The 17,139-nt window shown below is 43.1% G+C and overlaps 1 protein-coding gene across 2 annotated transcripts in view; it reads right to left on the reverse strand.

Moving 5' to 3' along the window:
* Positions 1–7,612: 7,612 nt before the first annotated feature.
* Positions 7,613–17,139, reverse strand: part of SLC30A7 (solute carrier family 30 member 7) — a 30,000-nt gene continuing 20,473 nt past the window's right edge. For both annotated transcript variants that reach the window (XM_083156931.1, XM_083156930.1), the window contains exons 9-11: positions 11,874–11,964; positions 11,588–11,737; positions 7,613–10,058 (exon numbers count right to left, since the gene is read on the reverse strand). In XM_083156931.1, the coding sequence (XP_083013057.1) occupies positions 10,011–10,058; positions 11,588–11,737; positions 11,874–11,964 (289 nt within the window). In that variant the 3' untranslated portion in view covers positions 7,613–10,010. The remainder of the gene's footprint in view (positions 10,059–11,587; positions 11,738–11,873; positions 11,965–17,139) is intronic.

Consider the following 17,139-nt stretch of genomic DNA (forward strand, 5'->3'; position numbering starts at 1 on the left):
TAAAGTTAACACAAATGCTGGACGTAATTTTCCAGTTATATATAAGTGACGCACAAAAATTTAAATTTCCTTCCAAAGTTGCACAGCCAAAATCTTTTGCCGCACACAGCCTTCGTAAAATTAGAGGGAACATTGGTTGGTGGTCCAGGACCAATTCAAATTATTTATGAGCAATTATTTATGGACAAAACCAGTGCTAGTGGCTTTCAGTCATAAAATATGTGTACAAACAGAAGCATATCCTGTCCATGAACCCAAGAATCACATATAAACAAAATCTACTTCATTTTATATAATTTTTTTTCACCTAGGGGTGCCATGGAAAAATTTTGATACTCTAGGGTGCCGTGATTCAAAATAGATTGGGAACCCCTGCTGTAAACAGATGACCTGACCCAGCATGAGATATTGTTATTATTGCAGTTTTATGTCACATAAGCTTTTTACATTTAATAAACATATTACACAACGTTTTCTACTTCTCCAAAACAACCGCTCGTCGCTTTGAAGTTCTTCTGTAGAAGCCCAGTGCACTTGCTCTGCTAAAAGTCCCACCTATCTAAAAGTCTGCCTATCACCATGAGTCATCATTTCCAAACTTGTTCACTTGTCATCTATATATATATATATATATATATATATATATAAAGTAATAAACTGAAAACAGTTTATTACTGAAACGTTGTAAAGCACTCCGTGTTACTGGTCTTTTTTCAGAGTGCCGCACCCACCCGCATGTGTATATATATATATATATATATGTCTATTGTCCGTTTGTGTGTCTCTGAAACACTGCCATCTGTTGTCGGCAAGTGAACCTACACCCCCCCCCCCTCTCTCTCTCTCACACACACATGCACAAACACAGAATATCTTTCAAAACATTTGCTTAGAGTGGGCTTACTAGTTATATCAGTGGTTCCCAAACTTTTTCGGTTCAAGACACCATTTAGGTCTCCAAGATTTTTTCAAGGCACCCTTAAGCCAAAATAATAACCAAACTGTTCCTTTTTTTTTTAAGTAGTTGGGTCAAAATAATAAAATAATAAGATTAGTATTTAGACCAGGAAAAATTCAATGTGATATATAGTGATAATTATCAATTCATTTTACGTCTTATAGCCAGGCAACAAGGAGGTCTAAAGGGATACCAGTCACGGGGCCCCAATGATTCAGAGGGGCCCCAGAGGCAAGCTGCCCCCGTGGCGGCAGTGATGTATGTGTGCCATCTGTGCCCCACTGCCCACCTGTACTGTCTTGTGTGCCCACCGTCCGCCACCTATACTGCACATGTGCCCTGGCTGTCAGCTTGCCCATCTCTTCTGCGCTCAGGTTGAAGTCTGGGAGCTACATGTAGGATGGGTGAGGTGGTGCAACACTGCCTGTCTCTCCCCTTCTTTCCTTTTTGCTCTCCGCTTGCAGCGTCTGTAGAGGACAGAGAGGAAGTGGTGTATTTAATGCCGAGACACGCTGGCGGCGGTGAGGGGGGTTTGTACAGAGAGGATGGCTTTTTTTGTGGTGAGGAAAAGCCATCCTCGCCATCCAACCCCCCTCGCCGTATTCAATGTTCCGGCAAAAACCTCACCGCCATTAACGTCAAGGTTCGCCGCAAATGCTGCAAGTCCGCTACATTTTGTGACGAGCCCCGCCATTTTGATGGCAGCACTCGCTATTTCCACCTTGCTGAACAGAACTAGTGAGGTGAAAACTGCGAGTGAGGGGGACGGCGTTGAATACGGTGATGATGTCAGGGGCTGGCTGCCCTCATTGAATATACCCCCTAGAGGGGAGGTAGGGTACTTACAGAATTGAGGGGTGGGGGGCCACAGAAATAATAGTGTACAGGGCCCCAATATTTAAGTTGCCATATTAAGTATATCATACACACCCCTTCTATAGATTTATGCAGCACCTCAAATATTACTCACCAGCTACTGTCACAGAGGGCAGGACCACAATTAGCCATCAGGACCCTTGCCTGCTGTATATGGCATCAGCACAGAACTCCTGCACGCTTGCACCAACTCCTCCCACTGGCTGACTCCTCCCACAGGTTACGCCGCCCCTGAGACTGTTTGCTAACACTGAGCACATCTTGCCCCCCCCCCATGCCTGCTGTCTCCGCTCACTGCCCAGCCTACTCACACTGCAGGGGAAGACATGCGGCTGTCAGACTATGTGTTAGGGACATGCTTCGCGGCACCCCAGGGAGCCGCGGCACACAGTTTGGGAACCACTGCCCTAGAAGATAAAAGGGACCAATTTATTTTTAATAAAATAAAGTGAAAAAGAGTTTTCACATCCTCATTGCATTAATTTAGTATCACTTGAATGCATTAAAGGGCTTTTAGAGCAGTATTCATAAAAAAACAACTGCTCCAATCCCTTTAATTTGCATTTTTTTCTAGTAGTCATACTTATAATGGGAAATGTAATCTGGTTGCATTTGCTAAGACATAAAATAAAGAATAAAAAGGCACTGCGAATCCCCCACCACTGCATTGCTTTCTCTGCAGCAGCAGCAGCTCACTTTACAGCACTGGAGGTCTCGGAAGCAGGGAGCCCTGATGCTCGGCAGCGCTGTAGGAGCTTCGATACACTGTATGGTGGCGGAGCATGTGCAGCACATGATAGTGGTATTTGTTTTAATTAAAAAATACCCCAATAATGCTGCAGACAGAGCTGTATTTCAAGAACTGTCCCTGCAAGCGATGATTGATACATCCATGGGATGTAGTCAATTATCGCATTGCGAATTGGGCAGATATTATCCAATCACATTAGCATTTGAGGATGCGGACGGTGATAAAATGGCCCCTTAGTGACTTTGAAATTGTGAAATAAATGTAGATGCTTTTTGAGGGGGTTGGTTCATTAGGTAAAAAGGTCGCCATGCACAAGGTCAACCCCAAAAGGTCACCATGCACAAGGTCAACCCCAAAAGGTCGCCATGCACAAGGTCAACCCCAAAAGGTCGCCATGCACAAGGTCAACATGTGCCAAATAAGGGTTTTGTGACTGATTTAGCGCTATCTGAAAGTGACAACATGCAGTAAATGACACCTTTAGGTGAACAAATGCAAAATAGACATAACTCAAATGTTACGTCATATCTCCATATGCTGAATATGCAAGGAGAGTGAAATGACATAAAAAGTGAGGCACCCCTTACCCAATGAAGGGTGTCACAACAGGGGTAAAACACAAGGAAACATCAAAGTGTAGTATTTATGGTAAAAAGGACATTTTAATATACACAGAAAACTCACAATAAATTGATGTTTTAAAATCGCATGTATCACATTTCCACTGGCAAAACTGGAACAAGATGATTTTTTCTGGATCCGGTCCTCTTTGACGGCATCAGAGGAAAGAGGGGGATACACAATACCGGTATAGGGTTGGTACACTTACCTGCTTTAGATTTCCCTGCCAACTGGTCTGGCTTCCTGCTGTTCGGATGAGGTGGATCCCTATACCGTCAATTTATTGTGAGTTTTACCATAAATACTACACTATGATGTTTCCTTGTGTTTCACCCCTGTTGATACCCTTCATTGGGTAAAGGGTGCATCACTTTTGATGTCATTTCAGACTCTCCTTGGATATTTAAGACAAAGGTGTCATCTACTGCATATTATCCCTTTCAGATAGTCACAAAACCCTTATTTGCACATATTTATTTCTTAGTGGTTTGACAAACACTAATTGAGGTCTGATAGCTGCATGTCTGATTATTTGCGCTCTTTTGTAGATCACTCCTGTATGTAATATACAAGGTCAACTTGAAAAAAAGGTTGATACAAGCAAAAGGTAAGAATTTCTGCTAATTTAATAGGGGTTGAGCTTGTTTTGTCTACAGCATGTTGGTTGACAAGCATTCGGTCGACACAATTAGGTTGACATGGGGAAAGGTGGACATGGGGCAATGTCGACATGTATTTAGGTCGACAGACGCATTAAGTCAACAGTGTCTAGGTCAACAGTCAAAAGGTCGACTTGGGGTTTTTTTCCTTTTTTTTTTACCCGAATGATCGACAGTCGACATGGACACAGTTTGAAGTGCACCGCATCCCCTCTCATCGCTCACCATGCTTCGGGCACGGTGCCTCGCTGCACTCGGCACACTATTTTATTCTCCCACCATGCCCTAGTGGATGGTAGGGCATGAAATACCGCCTGTCAGCACATGGCTTAAAAAACAGTGTAAAACCCTGTCAAACTTTTAGCTGTCAACCTAATGCTTGTGTCGACCTAATGATTTGTTGACCTATCCCAATATCAACCTAATGGTGTCGACCATCATGCTGTGGACCAAATTACCCTATCCCTTTAATAGACACTTTGGAAAGCAACTAGCTGACTGGTTGTCAAAGGTAACTGTACTGTGCAAGTTTCCTACGCTGTTAATCTTCTGATATTCCATTAACACTCTAGGGTTGATACAGAGCTGTCTGTAATGAGCTTTGTGATAAGAGTACCAGTGTACTTTCATACTGCACATACCCCAAGCAAGCATATATCAGTATGGGCACTGAAGAGTTGTATGCAGTTTTACTGTCTACACTGATGAATGTAATTGGGTTCTGGTGGGGCCTTCCCACATGGGAAGCGGTCATCTATTAGAATGAACTTAGGTCTACAGTCATTAGGTCGACCCCACTAGGTCGACTGGCAGGAAGGTCGACATGGGCCAAGGTCGACATGACTTAAGGTCGAATTTGCATAAAGGTCGACACGAGGAAGGTCGACTGGTCATAAGGTCGACATGGGGTTTTTCACTGTTTTTTGAGCCGACAGGCGGTATTTCATGCCCTACCATCCACTAGGGCGTGGAGGAGGTTATTAAAGCTGTGGCGAGCGAAGCGAGCCACCGTGCCTGATGCATTGCGAGCGATGCGAGGGTCCGATTCTGATTGCCAACTGTGTCCATGTCGACGGTGTCGACATTCGGATAAAAAAAGTGAAAAACCCATGTCGACCTTATGACCAGTCGACCTTCCTCATGTCGACCTTTATGCAAATTCGACCTTAAGTCATGTCGACCTTGGCCCATGTCGACCTTAAATCAGGTCAACCTTCCAGCCGGTCGACCTAATGACTGTAGACCTAAGTTCATTCTGACAGATGTACCGATTCCTCCCACATAACTTCAGTGAGTTTGATAGAATTCAACTTCAGGCTATGCAGTGATGGAAGTAGACAGATACTCCAGACCATAAATAATGCAGCACCTCCTCTTCCCGTGTCCTAAAGCAACCGTGCGTCTCTCAGTGATCCAGCATCTAATCACTATCATGAAACTGAACTACTGACCTGTGACGATTATCCAATAAATGCTGGTTTTGAAGAATTGTTTCTGAACCTTCAATTGGTGGAAGAGGTTTTGGGCTCTCATTTCCTTTTAAGGCAGCAAACACCACCAACTGACCTACGTAACTTACTACCCTCAGTGTGATCATGGATCTACATTCCTAAAACAAGTAAATGATACTGTATGCTGAATAATCAAACATGTATTTAAATGGCTGTGAGTCGGACATGTCTACTAAGCTGTGAGTTAGTGCAGGATAATATATATGATGACTAGCGAAGGTATTTTTTTTTTTTTTTGGTCCTTTTATAAATCTAGAACAAGTATTTGTGAGTCCAAGACCATTCTTCCTGGGTAAATATAATGATTGCTCTTGCCAAGCTTTCCTCTCCATTTAATCCACCAGTTTTGAGTAAAAGGAAGGTATAATTCAAACTCCTGGTTGATATGAAATGTAGATAAACCTTAGCAACAAAGTAGGATTGGCTCCAGGAACCATTTAATGCTATATTACTACCATATTGGGTTTGTCTGACGTGTCTTTCACAGCTTCTGCTAAACCTATACACTGTATTGCTGGGTTTGCTGCTGAAGCATTATTACTTAGGAGGCCTGATACAAGTCCAGGTGCAGATGGACACATGGATACTTACAGGTGCATACGCTATAATAATTTATTAATAACTTCTAATATGGTGCACCATAATCCATTGCACTTGACAGTAACTGACAGAGGTAGGAAGGCCTTGCTCGCAAGCTTACAATCTAGAGGAAAATAGGCATTGCTACACAGGAATAGGTGCTACCTATTGCACACTGGTCCAGTCAGGTTGATAGGCGGTACAATATGGTCACAAAGCAATGTTGGCCACGGATACCGTCATTCGGTCACCAGCAAGTTGTTAGACAGTCATAAGGTCGACATGCATTTAGGTCAACCTGTGTCTAGGTTGACATGCAGAAAGGTCGACAGGGTCATTAGGTCAACAGTCAAAAGTTTGACATGGGATTTGTCTTTTTTTTTTTTTTTTTTTTGAGACGATGTGCCGACAGCTGGTATTTCATGCCATACCATCCACTAGGGCGTGGTGGGAGAATAAAATAGTGTGCCCAGCATTGCAAGGCACGGAGCCCGAAGCGTGGCGAGCCATGTGACTGTCGACCTAACCTAATGACCCTGTCGACCTAGACACATGTCAACATAAATGCATGCCGTCGATCTAATGACTAACCAGTCTAACAACTGGTAACCAGCTAATCCGCACCCCTTGGCCAAAAGGTCAGGAGAATATGATATCGCACCGATGCAGTCAAAATTGAAGGATTGTATGTTATATTGCCCTAGTGTATGGGGACCCTCAAAATGAGGCACAGGGGCTCCTGCAGAACAAATTTATGCAGATTATTATTACTGAGACAGCCCCGTATGCAGTAACTTTGCATATGGCTTACTGTATGTGATCCCATTTATGGCATGCGGGATCTGATCAATCATTGCGGCAGCCACTAAGATCTGTGATTGCGAGGTACACGGTAATGCTCCTCGCACTCGCAGGAAAAGGACCTGCGATATGACATTATGCATTCCATCACAACAATGCGTCGGAATCACATGAAAAAGTGCCCATATCACACTAGTGGATGGGGGCCTTAAGACTTAATAGGTAAATTTACTAAAGTTTCTCAAAATAAAAATAGGTGATGTTGCATATAGCAACCAATCAGATTATGTCCATCATGTTATAGGATGCTGCAGGGAAATGATACACCGCATCCGATTGGTTACCATGGGGAACATCACCTTAATTTTTAGAAGCCTTTGTAAATTGACCCCTTACCGTGAGCGGTAGAGACAGCACTATTGCTACAAACCCGGATGGATCCCTTTCACCCTCAGGAGCAGCGAATCCCAAGACCAGTGGATAGCACAGTATTCACTGCCCATTTACTTATGTGGCATATTTGGCCTCTTCACCCCCAAACGGTGACATGCTGCAACAATGCAAGGACTTGTTCTCTACAAATCCAGAACAGGTTCTGTGCATGCGCAGGTGCCCCAGAATCAGATTGCAGCTTCCGATTGGTCTCCACTCACAAGCCTCTGCCACTACCATTGTATAACTGGTGAATGAGACCGTTCTGCTTGGCAATTGGAGGAAATACACTTAATGATAGTGCCCTGAATGGGAATAAAATTCATGACGGCAGCTGCTAGCCCCTGTGTTTATATTGCGCTAATACACAGTGGCCTTCTAAAAATGTATTGCATGACATACAAGTGAATAAAAAGCTTAGGCATTGGGATGTAAAACAGTTCTAGACCTTTTTATTTCATTATGAAGTCAAAAAGATACAATCTATCCTGCTCCATACCCAATGGTTAAGAGTAGGTCTCTGTATTGGACTGATTGAGTTTGTGTGGCCACATAAGTAGCAACCAAGTCAAAGATGATATAGACACAAGGGGCTAAATGTAACGACCAGGTCGGTTTGGACTTGCCACTTTAAACCTTGTAACTCAAATCTCTGCATTTGCTGCAACTCAAAGGCTACAACATTTGACCCAAGATAAGCAAGATAGAACTTGTGTGGATTCCCCTGTACCCACAATATTGACTGATTTCGTTGCTACACATCTATCAACTTATGAGATGTTAGCCAGGTATCTTTTTAAAATTGATCATGTTAACACATGGTATGTTTACAGTTCGTGAATTAACATTGGAAAAACACGACAAATGGCACAGTTTGATAGAAGGATTTTCTTTTCACATTGTGCATGATGTGGGCCTGATTCCTATACAGAAGTTACAAACACTTTGTTGGCTGTTCCGAATCATGAACATGTAGTGCCACGTTTCACAAAGTCAGTTCCAGTGACCCCTAACAGTCCAGGTTTTAAAGACAGTGCCGTGACTACTGTATTAGAAGACAGCCGGATTGACCTGGCGGATCAGTGTACAATATGATCTGAAGGGAACTACAATGTGGCATAACGTTAAGGGGAACATTATAAAAAAGTGACATAATGTGAACTCAGGGCACTGGTAAAAAAAAACAAAAAAAAAAAACATCTTTTCTTCAAAAAGCATGGTATGCCCTGACATTTTATCATCTTCTACAGTGTGCCGCATACTAAAACAAAGGTTGAAATCTTAATAGCCATGCTTGAGCACAGATAGTTACATCAAAATGACTGATGCAATTATTAGTCACCTTGTTTATACATGGATTGCCTTAAAACCTGAACTACTAGGAGGCACAGAAGGACAAATTTTGGGAAACAGTGGAAATTAGCATGATCAGAAATGTCACATGTTAACAACAAAGATGGCCTGAAAATGGTTTCAGCCCACAAATCCGTTGCTCCACCTTACATCGACTCTAATGTCTTTACTTAGCCACCCATTTGTCATCACTAAATATTCATTCATAAAGCTTTAAAATCCTTCAATTAAGAACAGTTAAAAAGAAGGCGGCGAAGGCTCAGAGAATCAATTTGCACCTATAATTTAATGTTCCTGGTACATTTTCAGTAGCCCTTTTACTGAACTGTAAGATACATCCTCCTTGCAGAGGACAGCCGGTCTGAAGTAAAAGGAGAATAAAGGCATCCCACGCTTTGCACACTGCTACAGTCCTGTACACTATGGGAGAAACTTCAATATCAGGGGATTAAAAATAGATCACAAAAAAAAAAAAGGCATGTTCAAGAGCCACATTGCGTAGGAGAAAGGAGGATGCCATTTACTACACATGAAGATTCCTGCGGAGTCATTAAATCATGTACAAAATGCAGCAATAAATCCTAATCCTTGGAGGAAGGCCCTCAAACTGGGCGATGATAGGTATGTTAAAAGCAGAGCAGGTCCAAGATAAGGGCGCAGGAGGCTACGTTCCTTGTGCTGTGAGTGTTACCAATCACCCATCCAAATGGTACAGGAAGGCACTTGGGTTAACATTACTATCCAGTTCCAGATGGGGCTGTAAATGGCATAACGTTCACTCTCCTCATTGGCAGTGTTGCTAATTAAGCACATTTTAACACTGTTCACAGATGTACAAGAATCCAGAAAAATAAAATGCATGCCCTTGTACCTTTGCAGAAAGGAGGAAGTGGGTTTAGGTCTTTAATGACAGAGGGCTGCAAGGCTATGCAAAGCGTTTAAGTATATGGGGAAAGAGCAATGCACGGCAGCCTTCTCTAGCATAAGTAAGGGCAGAATAAAACCTTTTTGTACCAAGTTATTGCATCTAAAATAAACACTGATGTTGCCGTCAATGTCCAGTTAAAGTAAACACTTTTTCGATATGCTGGATGAGTTTGGTTTACTGTACATGTTTATCTTCAGAGTCAATATTCCTAAGGTGCTTATACACTAGATGGCAGGACTGGCACAGAGTACAGCTCAACATTGCAACCAAAGGAGGGTTCTGGTATCCTGGACGATCACATAACAAGATGCTACAAGGAGTCAGCATCCTATATTTAGTCCATATACTGTATAAAAAGGAGATTTGTAATTGATGGTAATGTAGCACAAGGTGGAGAGCCAGTCCGTGCACAGTAATGATCATGTTGGATGTACGTGGTCCCAACGGGTGCATCACTGCAGTGGCTTTATATAAGAGAAGAATCTCGGGTCCTAGTGTTCATTTCTGCGCTTTGGTCCAAGATGTGAGGTCAGGTGAAGGTTTACATGGCTGCAGTGTCTATCTGTACATACAGCTGCCGTACGCCAGCCTAAGAAATGCAGCATGGAAGAAGGAAAAACAAAAAATATTTAGTTATTGAAAGACATTTAAATCTGAGGGGTCTAATTACCAAGCCCTTGAATGACAGAAAGTGCAGCCAATCAGCCTACAACTGCCATGTCATAGGTTGTGTTTGAAAAAATGATAGAGCTGATTGGCTGGTATTTTATCTCCATCCACAGGCTTAGTAAACAGACCCCTTAGTGTGATAAGAAATAAGCCACAACCAAAATAAAAATGGACATGCTTCAATCAACATATTGCCAGTAGTGGTCCTCAGCCTACGTTATGGTTCTCATCTGGAGATGGAAGTTAGTGAATAGGCTCTCTCACACCTACAATGCTATAGCAGGCATGAAAACCTTTGGCAAGGATATAGAGCAGTGGTGCCAAACTTATGATCAATGAGCAGGCGAACGGGCTGAACCGGCTTTGCCAGATCGCACTAACTGGCTCCAACCCAGCTTGAGCCCCTTGCAGACTGGTGGCTCTATTTGGCTTATTACTGGGTTGGGGATGTCACCAGAGACAGGGCCTGAGCCAGTGCTAGGAGAGGAGATCTACAAGCACCTGTTCCATTGATGTGAACAGGTCCCAGGTTGCATTGACCCAGCTAACCCTATACACTGCATCATGAGAGCCTGGTTGAACCAGTGTTCAACTATGCACATTGAAATGCTGGGTCGCTCAACCCAGATAATTTCAACAGCAAACCGAAAACTAATTCCTAGTATACCAATAAATCAGATTCTGATATGGTGCTTTTACACTGCACAATATCCTGTTCACAGGCAATAAACCGGGATATTTAATGCAGTGTAAAAGGGGTATGAGGGGGAAGTCTCGCTCACTCACATTCTACTATTTGCTAATCTCAGAGAGGGGCAGAAGTCCCTTCTCTACACTTTAAGACTGAAGACACAAATCTGTGTTTATTAAATACTCTCAGCAGCAACAATAAAGTACTGGCCACCTCTGTGGAAGAGAGGGGCGGATCCCTGAATAAATTACAACCTGAAAGATCGGTCTTGAATTTGAAGAAAAAAAATTGTGTTGACTAATTTGTTTTTTAGTAACCTATATAGCTGATTATTCTGTTGTACTGAGGCCAGATCGCTTTTTGCTAAAGGTTATACATATTGGGTGTAGACAGAAGTTCGGTTTGTGATAGGAGCCAATTCTGGCCTGCAGTTCTTATGTGGTCTCATTTACAGTTAATAAACTTCCTGCATCCTGAAAGTATGCAAAATATGGGCCACAAAATTGTGCATTGTAAAGACGGAGCCACTCGTCCCCGTCTCACACGCTTGCGTGTCCATTGCAGTAAATGGCATGCACGAGCATCTCCCACACACACGCAGCTCTTTCCCGATTTGGTGCGCCGGGAACCGTTCAGATGAGAGTTGCTTCATATATACACATGTATTACGATACTTCCTCAAAAGGCCCTTTTGCTAGGTCTCTGCTGTGTGCTATAGGTCAGGATGTGGAAAAAGGCAGATGCCTGGAATACCATACCTGTGTAAATATATTATGTGTTTGACTCAGAATCCAGCGAGCATCTGCCTCAGGTCCTATCACCAGCTTCAGGGTCCCAATGTAAACATCCGTACAGAGTGTCCAGAAGTGCGGGTCATGAAGGTGGTAGACACCCTGCAATTGCTGCACCTGTAGAAATCCAAACATCATGTGTATCATACCAGAACCAAAAGGAAACCACCATGGAGCAGGTCAGTAAAATATATATATGTATATAGCAAGTCCACAAAAAAAGTGTTTGAATTCTTCCAATATGATTACGTACCCTCTGGTAACACTGAGGAAGCAAGTTATCCAGAGAAGGTGGAGTCCTCTGCATCAAAATACCGATCGACTGCTTGAGCAAAGGGATAACACTGGAAGAAAGAAAGAAAGGCTTCATTATGAGATACCATAGTAGCACATGAATGGCAAAGCTTACGGTATTCTGTCATTAAGTGGTCAAGGAAAAACATTCACGTTTCCTTTAGCTGTAAAACCATCGAGTTTAGCTTGTGTTCTGGATTTAGGAAAACTTTAGGTCTCTGGCAAGCATTTCTAAATCCCTTCACTATATTAGCCTCACAGTATCCCTCAGATTTCCTCTACACCTGTTTTACTTCATGTCTGCTACCTCTCTTCCTCTACAGAATGGTTTCCTTATATAAAGGCTTGTAAGTCTCACCCATACACATGTAAAGACATTGTGACCTTAAACACAGGCTCGTCTCCAGTTCTGGCATTTGGAAAGTGCTGGCATCTAGAGCTTTAATTTACTGTCAGTTACCAAACCTAATTTAAAAGTGTCACTGGCCACTGCAAGTACAATACTACAGTGTGAGGGTGTGAGCATTTACAGCTTGGATGGTGACAAAATTACATATAAAACAAAATACATTTTATGGGTGTAGTCTAATGTAGACCGCAGCAGAACTTTCACATCAAACACGAAACAAAAGATCTGAGGTAAAGCCAAAAGTGGTTTTGCTACTATAAGTGTAGTAACCACAGAATTACCGCAGACCATACACACAGAGAAACAGCTAAACACAGGTTTACACGGCAGATCCAGGAGAGTCTACTAAAATAAAAAAGCAAGAACAAAAAAATAAATAGAAATTAAAACCCATTAAGGTCCATAAAATGTCAAATAATAATGAGCAGGACGTTGCAGCAGAGAGGTTTACTTCGGAGGAAAAGCTATAGTTAGTAGATGAAGATAACCCTATATTAAGGTCGGGTGCCACTTCTTCATTTTCTTCAGTTTCCTTTTTCTTGCTCTGCACACAGCTGTTCTGATGAATACTTTCTAACCCTGAATACTTTCTAACCCTGATCAAGAAAATACTACAGGGTGATTTAAAAGTCGCAGTACACCCTCCCTTTTGTTTCAAAAATACTGGAGGAAATGGGAAAAAAAAGTGAATAATCCAGTAAGGTATGGGTGGGGTGAGCTATCTTTTAGGGTATGTACCAAACATGGGCTCCATCTTGAATCAAAGTCAGTTTTCCCATTTCCTACAGTTTTCAAAATAAAAGGATGTACAGCGACTTTTGAAACACCAGGTATATAGTCATTATGTGGCACACCGAGGCCTCATCAAGCTTAACTTAACTCTTTTTCTTTTTTGAACAGTAATAAATAGAACCTACTCAACATCGTACGGGTAGTTTTTTTTTACTTCCTGTAAAATTCGTTTCTTTCACATTGAAATGGCGGGTCAGACCTGGGAGTTTGATCCAGAGTCCGACCCTTTCACACTGAACACAGAGCGACTCAGGCCTTCTTATAACCCGGGCTATTCACTGGGGTATTTCCACACTGCACTTCGACCCGGGTTATAAGTGTGGTGTAAATGGGGTATTCAAGTCCATTGGGGACATGGAATCATGCTGGGTATAATGGTGAGCTGGAGGGATGAGGTCATTAGGTTCACACAAGTTTTTTTTTAGTTTTTTTTAAACAGACTTTCAGACTTTTCCGTCCAAGAGTTAAGGTGGCCATACACATGCAAATTTATCTGCAGATCTGTCTGGTTGGAACAAAAACCTGGTTATGGGTGAGAGTAAATGACAGTTGACCATTTGCTTGGAAATGCTGGAAAACTGACAAACTGTCACTCATCCATAACCATGTTTTCGTTCCAACCAGCCAGATCTGAAGATAAATCTTACTAGTGTATGGGCACCTTTAGACTGTAACCTTGAATTAAGCATGTACAGTGCAGCACGCCATGTGAAGGTATAAGGCACACTGATAAGGTGCCCATGACCTGTCAACAGACACTCAAAAAGAACATGAAAAACCTTGTTGACCTTTCTCATGCGTCAACCAATAGTGGTCAACCTATTGACATGATCCATGCCCTAGCTGGAGGCTTGGTACAAAACTATTATCTTTCCCCGCAAACCGGGGATCTCTCCTTAATAGACCAAGGCAAGGAGCAAGAGGAAGGAGAAGACTGGACCACAAACAGTGTGGGGAAGGAAAACCGGTAGCAGTACAAAATCCTTGCAAGCCGGGTGCACCAGCATGGGAGGCCCGTATTCCCTACAGGCTTAGATAAAAATTATTTAACAGGTAATAACAAAAATCCCCGTTTCTATTACATACATGGGGACACAGGGAAACAAACTAAAAGCATTTGCTGAAATTATGGATAGAGCACCACAGGGCAGCTTCTAAAAGCTGCTCTGCAGAGGCACCAAACCAGGTGCCAAATAAGTGCCCACTGACCAGATAGAATGAGCCCACACAAAAAAGGGACGGGCAAGTCCTCCTCAAATTAGGTGTAGTAATTAGTCAAGCGGAGCCATCAGTCTGCTTAGAAGCCTGCCCACACCATCCGTTAAAGTCATACAGGACAAAGAGAAAACCAGATTCATGGAAGTTATGCATCTTGTCCAAATAAATACAGGCAGCCCTGATTATGTTTAAGGAGGCCTGCTCTGAGAAGAATCTGGTACCTGGTTCCTTTTTTATATTAAACCAGGTCAAGACAAGGCACTCAAGTCCAACACAATGTGGCTCAATAACAGTTGAGAGGAGGAACATCATCCTTTAAGTAAACCACTGATGGTCCACTGTGTTCATGGGCTCAAAAGGGGGAGACCAAATGGCCTGAATCACAAAAGACAGGTTCCATGGAGCTACTGGGGGACTAAATGGTGGCTGTTCATGGAGGATGCCCTGTAGAAAATTGTCTGATTGCCTGTCAACTATGCAACCTGATGCTGGAAAAAGACAGCAAGAGTGGAAAACTATACATTATGAGAGAAAAGACTGAGGCCCAGATCTAGATCAGTCTGTAAGAATAGGACCCGAGACAGATGGGTGTGGTATAGGGTTCCGACATTCATTAGCCTGACATCAGGATCCAGACTGGCCGGACTCAGACAGCATGGCGAGCGCAACAAAGCCCTTGAGGGCTCACTGTACTCGCCACTCTGCCGGCACGCTGGCTCGCTACGCTCGACACCTATATTGACCCCCACGAGGGAGAATAGCCGGTCGCCATCCGGAACCCGTCTGTCGGTGTTTTAATAGTCAGGATCCCAACTGTCGGGACCCTGTCCGGCATCCCGACAGACTAAAGGATCGGGGGTATTGAACTCTCAAGCCCAACATCACTAAAAAGTATGCCTTCCAGATTATGGTAAATCCTAGCCGATGACGACTAGCTGGTGTAAGCAGGCTAGGAAAAACAAAAGTGGAGAGCCTTTTGACATCTAGGATGGATGTCTAAAATGGCAAGACAAGTCAAATCCGGGACAAGAGGGAGACACCATATAATCCAGATGTATAGACACCGAAGATTATTGTACAAAGTCCTTCACAGCCAATCCGGAGCTATGAGGGTTAAGGTGGCAAGAGGCAATCTCTAAATGAGCCAAAAGTGCTCCCAGAATTTAGGTGCGTGAGCAGTATCTCAGCAGCTTTGGCTATTTTGAGACGGATGTTTGGTTGGCCCAAATACGGAAACCGGAGCTGAAAGACCTCTGGACGTAGGACCCACTTGCCTGGGTGAACATCCTAGTGATTTAGGAAGACTGTCTCCCAGTTTTGGACTCAGGGAATGAAGACCACCAACAATACCAGGAAAGAGCTCTCTGCCCACCATAGAATGTGACTCATCTCCCTCATGGCATATCAACTGACGCCTTCATGATTATGAAGGCAACATGGTTGAGTTGTCCACCTGAATCAGGAAACTGGGCTTGAATGCAAGAGTAAACGAATTGATTTTGACCCCAACCGGCGCATATATTTTCCTGAAAGGACCATCAATTTTATGGCAGATAAGAACCACATTGCCCATCTAGTCTGCCCATGTATATACAGTTTTTTATGCCATTCATTCTTGCTTAGCTATGGGAAAGAATACCTGCTGAACTCTGTAACCTACTAAGGCTAACAGATGCAGCATCTCCTCAGATGGCATCAAAGTGGATTTCCACCAATTAATGATCCATCCTGTGAAACTGGAGAAGGTCCAGCATGAGACAGAGATGGTCTTGCAAATAAGGTGCAAATAAGTTATCCAGATAAGGCATAGTTCAGATCCCCTTGCATTGGAGATGCATGACTTCCGTGAAAACAAGAGTCAAAGAAAGACCAAATGTCTATAAACAGAAATTGTGGTGCTCCCTTACCGCAAACCTGAAGAACTGGTGACTTTGCAGAACAATATGCAATTAGTCATCCTGGATATGTAAGGAGGCCAATAAGTCTCCCGTTTCCAGAATCAGAATTATGGAGTGAAGATAATTCATACAGAACCTTAAAACTCTGATGTCCCTACTGCGCGACTTCAGGTTAAGGATAGGGTGGAATGATTCATGCATCTTCTAAACTAGAAAAGAGAATAGCATAGAAATACATACCTCTGAGAGATAGGGGACTAGGACAATTCCAGGAAGCTACAAGGGAGCATATAGACTCCCTACAGAGGTTCTGCTTTTCCTGGATCCACTAGAAGAAGTCATGAGGGAAAACAATTGGGTTGGAAGGTTACGGAGCAGCCCTGAGTAACTACACCTTTGACCCAGGCATCTGATGTAGAATACCGCCTCCTATGCTGGGGGTTCATACAGCAGGCTTGTCTGTCAGCATACGTGCTGGACGCTGGGTTTAACAGGCCTACCTGCCTCTGGACAGAGCGGAAATGCCGAGATTTGGCTAAGAAGCCATCCTTGACTGCAGGACAAAAGGAGCAAAAATTAGAAGTTCGGGACCTGGGTACTGCTGCAGAAGGAAAGAGCTGTTTAGGATGCCGCTACTTTAACCACAATTTTGTCTAGCTCTGGCCCACACAGAACTTTGCCCGAGAAGGGAAGAGCTATGTGGGCCTTCTTAGATGCTACATAAGCACTAAAAAGCCAGAAGGCTTTCATTGTCACAAAATCAGAAGCCACCTTAGAAGGCAGGAGACTTGGGTAATGACAGCTTATTAAAGATAAGTGCCTGCTTCCCTGAGAAGTTCAATCAGAGAACATCTTTTAGGGAATCTGTCCAGCGTCCGATAATTACCCATTACACCCTCATTACAATA

This window comes from Crinia signifera, chromosome 8 (assembly GCF_055691185.1).
Source record: "Crinia signifera chromosome 8, ASM5569118v1, whole genome shotgun sequence".
NCBI lineage: Eukaryota > Metazoa > Chordata > Amphibia > Anura > Myobatrachidae > Crinia > Crinia signifera.